The 14498-nt window shown below is 40.4% G+C and overlaps 1 protein-coding gene across 1 annotated transcript in view; it reads right to left on the reverse strand.

Moving 5' to 3' along the window:
* The window catches only part of ADAMTS9 (ADAM metallopeptidase with thrombospondin type 1 motif 9), a 202755-nt gene that overhangs the window by 104042 nt on the left and 84215 nt on the right, over positions 1-14498 (reverse strand). Inside the window, exons 18-21 of the mRNA XM_018554557.1 lie at positions 5645-5811; positions 4362-4491; positions 2901-3027; positions 1888-2098 (exon numbers count right to left, since the gene is read on the reverse strand). Coding sequence (XP_018410059.1) covers positions 1888-2098; positions 2901-3027; positions 4362-4491; positions 5645-5811 — 635 coding nt within the window. The remainder of the gene's footprint in view (positions 1-1887; positions 2099-2900; positions 3028-4361; positions 4492-5644; positions 5812-14498) is intronic.

Here is a 14498-nt window from a genome sequence, read left to right on the forward strand (position 1 = left end):
AAAATATAATTTATCAATTTATTTGGTGGGGGCAAATTTAAAATGTATGTTTGGGTAAAAAAAAAAAAAGAATCAGAAGATTTCTGCATAGCATGCACATGTGCACATGCTTCATCTCTTTGAAAACACTACAAGAACAATAAAGTACAACTGTACTGCAATTTATTATGCTTTTCATGACTTAAAAATATGCTTTGGGCTCAAACTGTGATAAAGTTTATCTTATAAATGAAGGCTTTAAAATTTTGTGTGTGTGTTTTTATGCTCTTTTTTTCCCCAAAATGAACAAAAACAAAACAATTTTGCATAAATATTATAAAAAAATAATGTTGGGAAAAATACTAGTTAGTAGAACATGAAAAAAAATTGAGCTGAATGTGTTGATAAGAGCTTGTTAGGGACAGCATACATTGGTACAGATACATCATATATGAGAGATATACAGATATCAATGCCTGCGGTCCGGTCAGAAAAAATAGAGCATTTTTTCTGCCTGGATCGCAGACATTGATGTGCCTTGCGTTCCTGCTTGGCCGATCGCATTGCGGTCGGGGGGCGTGGCTGCAGTGCCATTCACTTCAATGCACCCCTCCCGCCCTGCAACAAACTGCGCCGGCAGCAACAGATCCAGCAATGTGATCCAGTGCATTCTGGCCACAATTGGCCTGGAACGCACTGAGGATGGTGTGAACAAGGTCTAAGGCCCTTTTCAGATGGGTGCCTTCAGTTCTGATCCACAGGGGATCCATTCAGGGATCCCCCGCTGATCGGAATGGATGTCAGCGTTGTGACATCTGTGTCTATCCAGTTTTGTCCTCTATCTTGTGATAGAGGACAAACTGAAATGACCAGACCCATGTGGTCTATGGGGAGTTGGATGTCAACAGATATGTGTTCATTTAGATCAGGGTACCTCCGATCTGGCGGTCAGGTCCGTCAAAACGGGACTCCATCCGTTTTTCCGGACCTGGCTGGAGCCAGGGGGAACCAGATGTAAGCAGACGCATGTTTACATTTGCCTTAGGCCCTTTTCACACAGGCATTTCGATCGGGTCCACCTGTCAGTTTTTCAGGCTGACCTGATCGGAAGCCAAATGTAAGTCTATGGGTAGCCGTTCACATACAGTTAACCCCACACTGGGTCTGACTAGGTCTAGAAAAACAAGCGGATCAGAGTTCTGTTTCAACGGACCTGACTGTTCCAGCTTGGAGGTAATCTGATGTGTATGTAGACATGTCCGTTCTCTGATCTCCGATTCTCCGATTCCCCATACACTGACATGGGTCCGGTAATTTCAGTTTTTTTCCTCGCAAGATGGAGGAAAAAACTGGACAGGCGCACGGATGTCACACCAGTGATATCCGTTCCGGTCAGCAGGGGATCTGTGCATGGATCCCCTGCAGATCAGAACAGGGGCATCTGAAAGGGGCCTTATTTAATAAAACTCCTCCTTTTTTTAACTTGGGTGGGGGGAGGCAAAGATTATTTAACAAGCTTAGCTCTTCTGAAGAGTGAAGATCGTTGACACAAGTGAAAGGAGCGGTAAGCATTCATTGTTTTCTTTACAGGGTATGCTACTTTTTAGTTAGTGGTTAACTTTCTACTCTGTCTTACTTTAGACTTTGAAAAAAAAACAAGAAAACCATTATAGCCATTATTGGTAGGCACGGGCAACACCTAAGCAGTTTTGTATTGGTTTCCTATTTTTAATTTTCTTTTGGGTATTATTCTTCAAACTGTACATAAAATGGTATGTCATATAACTGTAGTCTTCTTCCTAAAATAATGACTTTTACTAAAAAGAAATTGGAGCTAAAAACTAACAATAGCATCAATATGAAATGCATTCCAGGGTGTTAGTTTGTGTTCAGCCAACCAATACTAACTTCTGACCAGGTTGAGTAGCTCCATCCGCCCGTGTTGCAGTCCTCATAACATTTCTCCTTGGTGTTGGGCTTCTGTAGATTGCCACAGAATTGGTCGTCCACCTTATCTATCTTCCCATCAGACTTGTTGTGTTTGGTGCAGTAAAAATCAAGTGTGCGGTGGCCGGGGCCACACTGGGCGCTGCACTCGCTCTTCCTGGCCACTTGCCACCTACAAGCAGCCAATGTTAGCCAAGATTCATGAGCAATAAAGGACATCCACAATGACAAAACAAGGGCTGGATTAACCATTAGGCAGAGAAGGCCCGAGCCTAGGGACAGGGCAGACTAAAAGCTGCATTTTCCGTCAACTGTTAAAGCCTCACTATAGACAATATTCCTTGTTTTGTATAGAGCAGTAAAGGGTTGGAGCTTCTGTCAGTTTCCTTTTTTTGCTGCCATAACATTAGGAAGATTGACTTCACTTCCTGTCTTGGTGACAGGGTGTCACAAGGGCATACAGTGAACCACCATTAAAACTGCATTCACTGAGCACTATGAGCTTCCCAAAGTAAAAGCACAGCAGAAGCGATTTCCTTTCAGAAAATCTGTCTCCCTTTGAAATCTACTATGATGGCCTTTGGAGGAAAGAAGGGAAGAGTCACTGTTCTGACTTATTGACTTGGATGTCTAAATTTTAGCTTTAGCTATTGTGCTTTGTAAACAAAGGCTTTTTTTCCAATGGAGGAGCTGTGGAGTGCCTGTAAACATGTGAAAAGCAAATGAGAGTGCCACCTGCTGGATGCATATGTGAATTATTAAAATACAAAAATGATATTTAGTGTTCCATATTTCTATGACTAGAAACAAATATTTTTAAATGTTTTCTTTTTATCCTTGACTGTTAAAAAATAAAATATATAAAATATCACTATACATTGCATTTAACAAATTACATTTGCAAAGTGTATATGTGTGTTTACAGACTCGGGTAATGTAAATCCAGCCCTGAATATATTTTATTACACATTTACCTCAATTCACAGTCAGTGTTACACGGCTCAGTTAACAGTTCAGGCTGAGGAATTCGATCACATCTTTGGTCGGAGACTACTAATTGGTCTGAGTCCCTGGTACACATAGGTTTTTTTTTACTTTCTCCTGCAGAAATAAATATATCCTTGTGAGATGCCAAAAGAAACTTGATCCAGTCTCCTTAAAAATGTGTTAAACTCTATCCATAGCCAAACAATTGGCTTAAACCTCGTGAGAAGATGCTCTGGCTGGAAACTTGTGAGAAGATGCTCTCGCAACAGAGTTACCTGCTCTGCATTCCCCAGGAATCTTCCCAGAGGGACAGTGTTGACACACTCAGAGATATTTAAGATAGGTGTAAGAAACCTAGGTACATTTTACACCTACTAACAGTAAAGCTGGCAATACACTGACCAAAATGTGACCAGTGTGTGGCCCAGTCAGCACTCCTCCATTCAACAAAATTAAATTTTTCAATCATGTCTTCGTCCAAATTGCTGGTCTGGAATTTTTTTGCCGAGCAGTGACTGCAATCAATCAGCTATAGTCACTGTTCAGGTATTCTGACAGCGGTGGGTGTGCTGCTGTCAGAAATGCAAGAACGCCACATAGGTCAAAATTGCCAATGTTGGGAGGTGACGTTTATCTACACCAATCCATTTTCCTGAGGGCTGAAATGCCACCAGGGTCTAATGCAGAAAGGGTCTTATTTATCTTCAGTGAGAGTAATATGACATATTCTCAATGTTGCTGTATGGGTCATTCATCAAACTGCAAGCATTGCTGAAGACTTATGAACTAACGCCAAAGAATAACAATGGCTATGTGTGAAGCAAAAGGAATTGTGACTTCCGACTGGACATTATGCTAAGCCTCTGGACAGTAGTATTCTCAATGAGCGAGGCATAATGAGAAGTAAAAGTACATAAAACGTTGTTAATCAATGAAGACTAAGAACAGTATAACTTTATTATACCTACACTAAGAATTAGACTCTTTATTCTAACTATAAGAAAACTGTATCTGTATGTTTTGTGAAACGTATCATGTTAGTTTTCATCAGATATGTGTGATCTGCAGTTGACCACACCAAATAAGTTTTTGCTACAGTCAGGGCTGAGCTAACATGCATGTCCCATTGAAAACAATGGGACCCAGTGGCATGTGGTTGCCTGTATCATCACTGGTGGCATTTCTTTTCTCAGTGACCTCTGAAAAAGTACTTGGGCTGGAGTTCTTATTTAGGTTATGAAATCGCATCCTCTATTACGGCTAGACAGTTACTATTCAGGAAATTTAAAAAAAACTAATGTTAAAAAAGAGAACAGCATAAAAATTCATTTCAGGGAAAAAAATGGAGACAGAGAACTAAATAATTAAAAAGCAGAGCTGATGTAGACGCTGACAAAAGGTATCTATAAAAGAGTGCTAACGGATTTGATGCTCCATTAGGTCCTTACCTTGGCAGGTTTTACTGCATGGTTGCCAAGGCCCATTTGGGTTCCAGTAGAAAAGCTGAGGTTTATCTTCAATAGGGATATTGAAAGTATATCGGACATCTGGGTTATATAAATTGCCGACTGATAATATCTAAAGGGGGAAAAAAAGGTTAGAGTCAATGAATTGTCACTCTGCAGTAAAATACTACTGTAATCAAGGAGGGTAGAGAAGACCCTGCCTTAGATGGTAGAGACATGGTGCCTTAGTTATTCAATAAAGTATATGCATCATAAAGTGAAATGCCCTTTGTTGTAAAATTAATGAGTTTCTTACCTATTGATTCTGTCCGTTTTAAGCCAGTTAACTAATTTCTGGGAGAGGGCTGACAACACTGCAGGACTGATGTTAACAATTCAGCAGCCTTACCATCCTTTCCCCACATTGTGGGCACATTGGACGGCCATACACCAGTAGAATTTAGTTTTTTTTAAACGTTTTTCGATATTCTAATGGTTAAATAAATCGACATTCATTTATGAACGAGTGAAATACAATTATTGTGATTTGCGTTCAGGAAAAATCGCACATATTGTAATGCACATTTGCTGGGGACAAAATAAATTTAACATGTTTGCGATTCTATTAAGGAACAGGTCTCCTCAAAATTTTAAGGGCATTCGAAAAAAACGAAACACGAAAAAATGAGTTGACTCAATGATGGCAAGATTGAATACTCTGATGAACGCTTTTCAGAATTACAAACAAGAATTCAAATGAAATGCTATGTGTTCGCTCACCTCCCGATCTACTAAGCCGACCTGTGACAGTCTCATTGTCACAGGTCGGCTAGAACTATGAGGTGAGTGAAAAGCACTCGCCTCATAGTTCTCCTTTAACTACAAATCCCAACATACTTCTACCTCTAGGAGTTCTGTCGTAACTGTCAGTCTTGCAATGCCTCATGGGAATTGTAGTTCCAAAACAGCTGAAAGGCCGGAGTATAAGACTATAAATTAAATTAAATTATAAAATAAGGTATGTGACAAAAGCGGAAAATTTAAAATTGTAATTAGCAATTTGATGGGGGGGGAGGGGGGGGAAGAGCCAAGAAAGGCAAAATGTAAGCAGAATAAACTTCAGATTCAGCAATTACATCCGCAGTTGAAAATATGCTAAATACATTCATCATCAAAAACAAACACGGTACACACTAATTCCTATCCTTCTTCTTTTCTATACAATGAAAGGACCATTTTACAGCACAGTACAGCAAATTACATTTCCTATGTAGGATCCTTTTTACCTGAAGGACAATTTCTTGGTCAATCCGATCAGTACAATTAATTCTTTCGATGGTGTGGTCAGAGCCACTGTATTCAATGACTGCGTTCCCCACTTTGATTTCCCTTTTGAACATACTGACCACATAATCTCCGTTGAGAAGGAATTCTCCACGGCTGTTTGACAAAGCTGTGAACAGAAACAGAATGCTGTAAAGAGAACGCTCAACACACATGAAACTCCTAAACATCCCTGTGATCTATTTTTCATTTTCATTATGTCTTTTTTATCCATCAAAACATAATCACGCAGAAACATAAACTAACTTGTTTTCTTCTGTTTTATTGTTAAAAATGGCAAATAAATCTGTAATTTAAAAAAAGTTGAACGTTTTCAGCGGTAGGCATTTATAAATCTATGTGAAATAAATGACCCATGTGCACCTGACTACGCCTCTTGGTATGCACCTGTGACATATACTTACCTGGAGTCCCTGTTCACACCTTGACGCACCGGAAACATGCATCGTATTTGCGTGCGTTTGTTTCCGCATTTGCTACGTGTCGCCCATTGATTTCAATGAGTGCCTCACTCAGGACAAACCTGGAAAAGTAGCTCATGTAGCCGATTCTGCAACAGGTGTCCCGAGTTTAAACGTGTGTAAAAGAATAGAAAAAAATGTTTGTTTTCCTGGCCGCTTTAGGTTAGCATTAAGAACCGCAAGCGCTGCATGTTTTTGATGCGTTCCATGAACACGTTCCAAAGTGCACACTTGACGTGCGTTCACGCAACACCTTGGTGTGAATGGTCACTGAAGGATTTGTATGAGTATTACCCCAGTTAAACCTCAAACCTCCATCTTCACCTCTAGATCATGACCCTTCCATAGAGCTTACTGGGGAACGATGAGTACCCCAAACTCAAAGACAGTCCAAAGCAAGAGAATCTTGGCACAAGATTTGGACTGCTCTGCATTCCCCAGAAACTCATTGGAAGAATGCCGCAAGTGGAAGACAGGGGTACAGTAAGTATATAATCTAAAACTGCAAAGTTTGGTTTAAAGTGACCCATGCCCTTTCAACTATGACAATTCAGTGTGAAAATCCACTTTAAAAGAAAATTAAAGCCAAACCTTTTTTTTGGCTTTGGTTTTTTTTTTTTTTTTGGCTCACAGGAGTACATTTTCGAAGTACAGGTATTCCTTACTTAACGACCGAGTTCCGTTCCTACGACCAGCTCGTTAAACAAATTGGTCGTTAAGTGAGGAATTCTATACAGTACTGTACTGCATTAGTACAGTACTGTATAGTGTTGCAGATGTACAGTACTGAACAGTGTACTGTACATCGGGCAATAAAGTATTCACCGAGACCCGCCGTGAAGAAGGTCGGTCGTAAGTGCGAGCGGTCGCAAAACAGGTAAGTCGGTAAGTGAGGAATGTCTGTATATGCTGCGCTGCAGCCAGGTAACATTCCAACAATATTGCCGGGATATGCCCCGCTGCTTGATTGACAGCTGGCTCTGCTTCTCTAGAGCCAGAGCCAGCAGTGCCCGCCCCCTCCCCTGTCTGTCCTGCCAGTGAGCGCTGGAGAAACAGGGATGGGAGGGAGGAATCCTCTGCAGGAGGAAGACCGTGAGCTGAGTGAACAGCTCATGGTCTCAATCTATAGACCTGGCGCGTGACAGCTGCAGTGTCACATGCCAGCTCAAAGTATTGGGAAGAGTACATTTTACTCTCCCAATACTTCTCCTTCAAATTACTTTCACTTTAGCTTACTTTATCCCTCCTCTCCTAATTGCCTGTAATTATTTACTTCTTCTATTGGCTGACCTCAGCTTATACAAAAAAACAGTTCCAGACAAATCGAGGAAAGGAGGGATGATGACATTGTATCTACACATACTGTGCAAAATGTCACTTTTTTTGTCAACTGTTTTGAATGAGTTTCCACAGCTACTATCTAGGAATTGCTTAAGAGCTGTGACATGAGAGAGGAAACAATAAAAAGCACAGGGCTGGACAAATTGCAGGAGCCAGGTAGCCAATGCTCCTTATAAATTACAGTTGGTATCTAACTTTAAGCCTTTCTCTAGATGTTGTCAATAGAGCTGGCTCTTATTAAAAAAAAATCCTGCTGGCTCCTGGATTGAGCAAACTGGCTCCTGAATTCCATATGAATTTGTCCATGCCTGACTTAGCAACAATCTCTATGAACAGATACTGATCAATGGAATGGCAAGAGGAATGGTTTTTAGAGACCCTGTCATCACCCTATCCCAATTAAGATAAGTATCTCAATGCAAAGTACTCACATAAGCAAAAGCTAGGCTGTATTTGTTTGAATATACTTTTCCCATGCTGTGCTGAAAACAGACCTTGACTTTTTAATCACTATGAAGTCTCCATGCTCTGGATGCACACAGATGTTCCCTCTCCCCAGTCCTGATGTGTGCCAAGGTCCTGGCAAGGGCTGGAGAAGCCTCACACAATCTGCAAGCCCTGGTAATACAGATCTTCCTTGGGTGAAGTTCCTCTTTAAATAAAGGTGCTTATCTTAATAGGCATGGTTTGGTGACATGGACTCTCTTAAAGTCCCAAAGACATGCTGGCTCCTGTCTAAATTGATCCTAGTATGTGTGCATGTCAGATAGGGACCTTGGATTGTAAGCTCCGGGAGAGCAGGGACTGATGAGAATGAATAGTATGTAAAGTGCTTTATAAATTGGCAGTGCTATATAAATTCCTTTAATAAATCAATAAGTCACTTTAAGCTGTGCAGATGTGGAAAGATTGCAAGAGTAAGTACAATAACTTACACATGGCACTATAAGCAAAACAATTCCTAAATGTGTATTTCACATGTGCCTTAAGCTATTTGGATGGAGCTGCCATTGAAACTCAGTTTTGTCAATTGGGATATAATATAAAATGCACAAAATATATTTTGTACAATGGACCCAGTAGATCTGGGCAAGTGAAATGACAATACTGTAGTGCCAGCTATTCAGGTGTTTGTAATCAGATAGAGCGGATTGTATTTTCTGTAAACTATAATTTGCGGTAACAGCAGGAAATATAGCAAAAGTAAACCGCATGACAAGAATTTATTTCGAACACTTCTTTTGCCGAAGACAAGTGACTGCCTTGCAACTCTTGAATTGCTTTTTCAGATCCATTACGCCTTTGCCTTTCGAAAACTGTGCTGGAACAATAAAGCTTTGTGCAGTTGGCCATAATGCTTAAGGCAGATAAAATTGCACTTTGAGGGATATATGTCTGCTGAGCAGCCTCACCAATAAGTCACAGTAGGCAGAAAATTGATGCCGAAAATGAGAAAAGACTTTCTGTTTTAGTTGGCTTGAAATAACTGAAAGCCTTTAACAGAGGAGCAAAAATAAGTTCTGAAGAGAGTACAAGGCCCTATATCAAAGTGTCATGGATAGCCTAAGTACGTGGATGAAGATCAACTGCGCTATTTGTATGACACCCTACCTAACAAGGATTTTGTTTGAACGAATAACCCTGTGTGAGAAGGCTGGGGTGGAAGAGGTCAATGCCAGACTTATGTGCTGCATAACAGTTCCAAGGCAGTGTCTCCATTAATATGTTTTGCTTTGTATCCTCCAGCTATCTCATGGCACATAAATCAAAGATTTGCTTCCAAGAACTTTCTAAACTGTATCTATTGCTAAAAAAAAAAATATTTGAATTAGTTTGGATAGTGTATGGAATAGATAGTAGTCTGTGTGCCCATTGGAGAAATCTCCTCTGACTGCTTGTCCTGGCAGCAGGGTATCACATGAACAGAAAAACAATTAGGTTAGAGATGGGCTTTATCAGAACTGATGGGTGATTCAATACTTTAAACCTACCCTAAAATGGAGTGACCTGTTTTGTATGTACTTAAAGCACAACTGAAACCTCACCCCTTCTCAGTGCTCCAATCAACAAGGCTGTCCAGGGAGGATAGGCATTGTTGATTGAAGTACTTAGGAGGGGGCAAAAGCAGTGGCCCAGCTCTCCAGCATGTTGTCTGAGAGCAGCAGTCCAGCTATCCAGTGTGATGCCAACACAGCTGAGTACAGTTAAACACCAAATTATAGTAAAAAAAGGAACAACATTCCTTACTATTCCTTAGATAGTCTTTGTTGGCTAGACTGGGAATGATCCATTGGTTGTGGGTCAAAGCACCGCAGCCTAAGGAACAAAACCATTGGCTGATTCCTACTGTTTCCCCAGCATTGTGAGTACCTATGTGAGGCCCCCGTCCCTTTTCCATTGCCCTAAACAGAAGAGCTTGTAAGACTGTCGAATCATGTCTGACTGTGCGTCAGTATAAGGGTTTTACCCTTTAAAGGTTACCATTTGTTTCTATTACAAGACTTTATGCAAGTGACAGACTGCAGGTCTCAGAACCTTCGAGCAGTGGACTAAAGAATCAGACTATGCTCATACTACATCCACACACTCTGCTCCTCCAGTCCTTGCATGCTACATTAGACCAGCGGAACAGCAATATAAGACCTGTCTGCATCTTAGGACTGTACTCCTATTTTATAATTAATTGAGGAAGACAGAGAGGTGGGGGTTTTGTGTAAACGGAATACTGTATTTGCCTATAAACTGAGTTAACTTTTTAGGTAAGTCTACAAAAACATGGTATTTTCATTATGAGTTGGTGCCCATGGGCTAATATGCCCTTTTATTTTCTATATCTCTTAGACATCCCATTAGCAGGTTCTTTCCACAATGTTCTGCCTCATCCCCACCTGTCATACAGTGCTTCATCTGTACTCTCCCTGATGTAAAATAAGTTAAAACTGCAACAGGGATGATAAAACCTCATTATAATGATTCTTAAACATAAACTGTACCTTTAGGAACACTAATTCATGTTGATTGGTTGATAGTCGAGGTGTATAATTAGCAATTAGTAAGATGTTTGCGGATCTTAAAGCTTATACAAGGCACCCTCAACCTTCAAGGTCCTGTTTTTATTTCCTCCATGTCTACAGGATTAAGAATGAGTGACAAAGAGGCAAATAATCTAATTCCCACAGGTTTCCCGGTAACAACCTCCCTCCTCAATGGATACATCTGAGACCTTAACTCACACTGACAGAGCGTTCTTTTCTCCCTTATAACCCAAATCTTGTGGTATGTGCAGCACACTCTATTTACCAGGCCAAATTATTTGCCAGAGAGCGGTTTCCTGAAAGCAGCAGTCTACTGCACAACTTCACACTAATGCGATTACTTAGTTAATTTCCTGAGTTTGCTGGTGTGCCATTTCATCCATCACATGGCCGTGTTACTGTGAGGGCTCTCTCCTGCTAAATGGAAGACGCAAAGGGCTGCGTTTCTGAGAGAACCGGGGGAGCTAATGTTTAAAAGGCCATTGTAAAGACCTCACTGAAAAAAAAAAAAGCCCTTTAATGTTCACTGGCACTGTGTTTTGAAAGTAGATGCTTCAAGTGCCATTACCACTTAATGGTAAAGTGGGAGTAAAACTACAAGCAGTGTACTTGAAGGCCATCTGTGGTTTGTAGGATTGTCCAAAGGGACTAAACGATAGCAAACTTCATAACATTCTTTTTTTCCACCCTTTACTTCTTGCTTTAATGGTGCAACGTTTACAAACTACAAGGCTAGAGAGGATTTGGCAGACAAATTGTTATTGAAGCTTATTTCTGCATGGTTGTCCAAAGTTGTGAGTAGGGGACATCTAAGCCATTCATTACACAGGAGCTGATCTAAAGGAAGATACCCCCATCCCTCCCAACACACACACGGTCCGGTCCAGTTTAACTTAAAGAACCCTATTAAAACCAAAAGCCTAACTTATCCCCAGTGCAATTTCAGAAAAATAACCATTTATGTGGAACAGAACAAGGTACAAGGCAATAAGTACAAACAACCATACCCATAAGCATAGCCATAGCAGCCGATCTGGATCCAACTCATGTTGGTTTAGATTTGTAATAGTGAATTCTGATTGGTTTCCTTACTGCACTGTTTATTGAATGTGTTGGTTACTGTTTATAGAGTCCCCATGCTTCAAGTAATACCCATGTGTAAAAATTTAAATCAAGAGATGTGTGTGGCCAACCCTGATTGACAGCCAGACATAACCAGCCAAGGTAGAAGTGGTCACAGATGCAGAATGGCTCCCTCTAGCGCACAATGATTTTAAAGCAGGGTGGACCCAGACCACACACTATTCCAATTTGTGCTCTGTGTCAGCTAATTTGCATAACAACAGCACTGCCGACATCGGAGCATGAAACCGTTTACTGATTATAAATTACACAACTGCCGTTAAAAATGACAGAACCTTTTATAAAATTTAGGCCACAGATCTTTAAGCTGGCCATAAATAAAATAGCAGTTAAGTTTGAATTTGTCTCTGACTGCCAGATCTTTATTCTTTCAGAGAGGACTGGTATATAGATGTGTGCTGGTATCATCCAAGTGTTCATGTCAATGCACTCAGCAGATGCTTAGGAGCTAGCATTATTTCTGTTAACAATGGCGAGCAAACAGGAAAAAGTCTGCCACACTCTGATCAGAGTAGGCACCCCCAGCCAATTGTTCCTGAGGGAGAAAAGTCCTCCCCCATAGAGATGAGAAGATGGAAGGCATAGTTCTGTAGTCCAGCAGGGGAGAACTCTGGCAACATTGCTAAGGATTTTAGTGCAGTAGAGGTAGCGATGTCAGCTCACTAGGAAGTTAGGAGCTCACTGGATTTCAGGCAAGATCAACAGGTATTTCTTTTGCAGTGTTTTTATATAGACAAATGACTGAGACATACGCTTGATAATGCCTAAGGGTGTCCTGTGAGATCAAAGCTTCCCTCAATCTTTTCAGGGCCCCATTTTCGTATTTATCATTAATGCTACTTGATAAAAGTATATTTTTTTTCAAATAAAATACTACAGACCTTATTTATCAAAATATCTAATAAAAATTGCCTGTTGTCCATAACAACTAGTCAAACAGTACGCTTTACTATGAAAACAGGTGACTAATTAGCTACTGATTGCCACCCAGAGATTTTGATCCATGAGGCCCATTGTTCATGCATTCTTAAATGTTTCCTTCCCATCAACCTTTTACAGGTGACATACACATCCATACTAGAATGATGGATGGGAAAGCAGCTGGCTTGCAGAGATCAGCGTCATGCATAATTATGCAATTAGCAAGTGCTTATAGAAATTAATACAAAGTGACCTGCTCACTGGCAGCACATAGAGAATAATCTTTTCTTATTCATACACCATAATCTCATTCCCTCTGTGATTATAAATGCATCATGTGCTAAGCAATTATTTAATTAGAAATTACATACACACATTAATATGTTTAGAATGTGCTGAAAGGCTTAATTAATGCAGTATCTGTGTTCCTTTGTGCTGTAGCCAGCTGAGATAGCACACTCGAAATGCAGTGATGCAAGCCCCAGTCAACGAACGCAAGGTATAGGCATACACGTACAGGCTATGAATGCACACCGTAAACACATATATATTGGCCATTCGTTTATTTAACCCAGCATTCGTTTGTTTAACCCAGATGCACCCATCAAGATGCAAATTCAAGTAAATAGGTATTGTAGTCTCAATGGCCAAAGATCTTGCAGATGGCATACCCACCTCAGTACCTAATTTACAATAATGCTAAACACAGCAGCATCCTCTACAGCAAGATTGGAGCTGATTTCATATATTATGCAAACAGCATAATTGTCAATGCACAATACACAGATCTTTCCGATCTGTCATCTGGGTTGAAGCCCAACTCCCGGCAAAAGGTATCAGGTTCAGAAAGTTTGTTAGGTTTTAAATGCTGTTTATGTCCCCATAGAGAGGACTTCTTATCTCTCCCTGTTTGCCTGGCATCCAAACAGGCATTTAATTCTTCACTGCTCACCTACTTATTCCAGTCTGTCAGAATGCAATAGTTGTCAGGGAAGACGGAATAGTCGGCAGTGTGGATGGGGCAATTGAGCAGTTTTATCTCCTTCAGCCCATGGACTGAACTAGAAAGAACTATGCATGTATGGCCAGCTTTAACCAGCTTTAAAAATGAGCAAGGCTCACTGACACACAACCGTTGTGAAGGTTATCAGCAGCTCTTGTACTTAATGTCATTTTTTTTCTAATGTTTGATCTTTTATGATGCTAATCAGACACGTAATACAATGCAATGACCTATTACTATGAAAACCATATGCAGGCTTCTCCAAGAAGAAAACTTGCTGAACCCAGATGAAAGAAAAATTAATTTCTACACAAGTGTGCTCCTTCTTCTAGTGAGATATCCTCCTTCTCCTCAGCTATAAGGAGTTTCCTCATTCTGTTGTTACGCGCCCACTTACACCAAAGAGTAAATGTTAACACTTGAGATTTTGATGACAATGTTAAATTCCTTCTGGAATCTCAAGTAAGCTCTGGGAGGTTCACGCCGAGCAGTCACACACTCACTGAGCTGTGAAATAAGTGTATGCACACACACTTTTTCATTTGCATCTATATAGGCTGCATATGAATAGCACAACTCAACAAGTGGTGGATCAAGCTGTTTTAATGAACGAGTCTCTTTGGGGGTTTAAGGGGCCACATTTGTACTGAGTAAAAGGGAAAGTTATTGGTAAAAAAATTTTTTTAAAAATGTTTACAAGACATTTACCACAGTAGGCATGCACGATTCTCAGTTTACAAATTATGCTGCGCTTTCTAATAGGAATGTCCAGCAGTGACTGTAGCTACATGCTGGACTTTCTAATAAGAAAGTCTAGAAATTCTAATAAGAAAGTCCAGAACAGCCTGCATCCTTGAATGCTGCTACTTGCTTATTAAAATATTTTTTAACT

Source organism: Nanorana parkeri, unplaced genomic scaffold (genome assembly GCF_000935625.1).
Source record: "Nanorana parkeri isolate BGI_ZX_2015 unplaced genomic scaffold, ASM93562v1 scaffold9, whole genome shotgun sequence".
NCBI lineage: Eukaryota > Metazoa > Chordata > Amphibia > Anura > Dicroglossidae > Nanorana > Nanorana parkeri.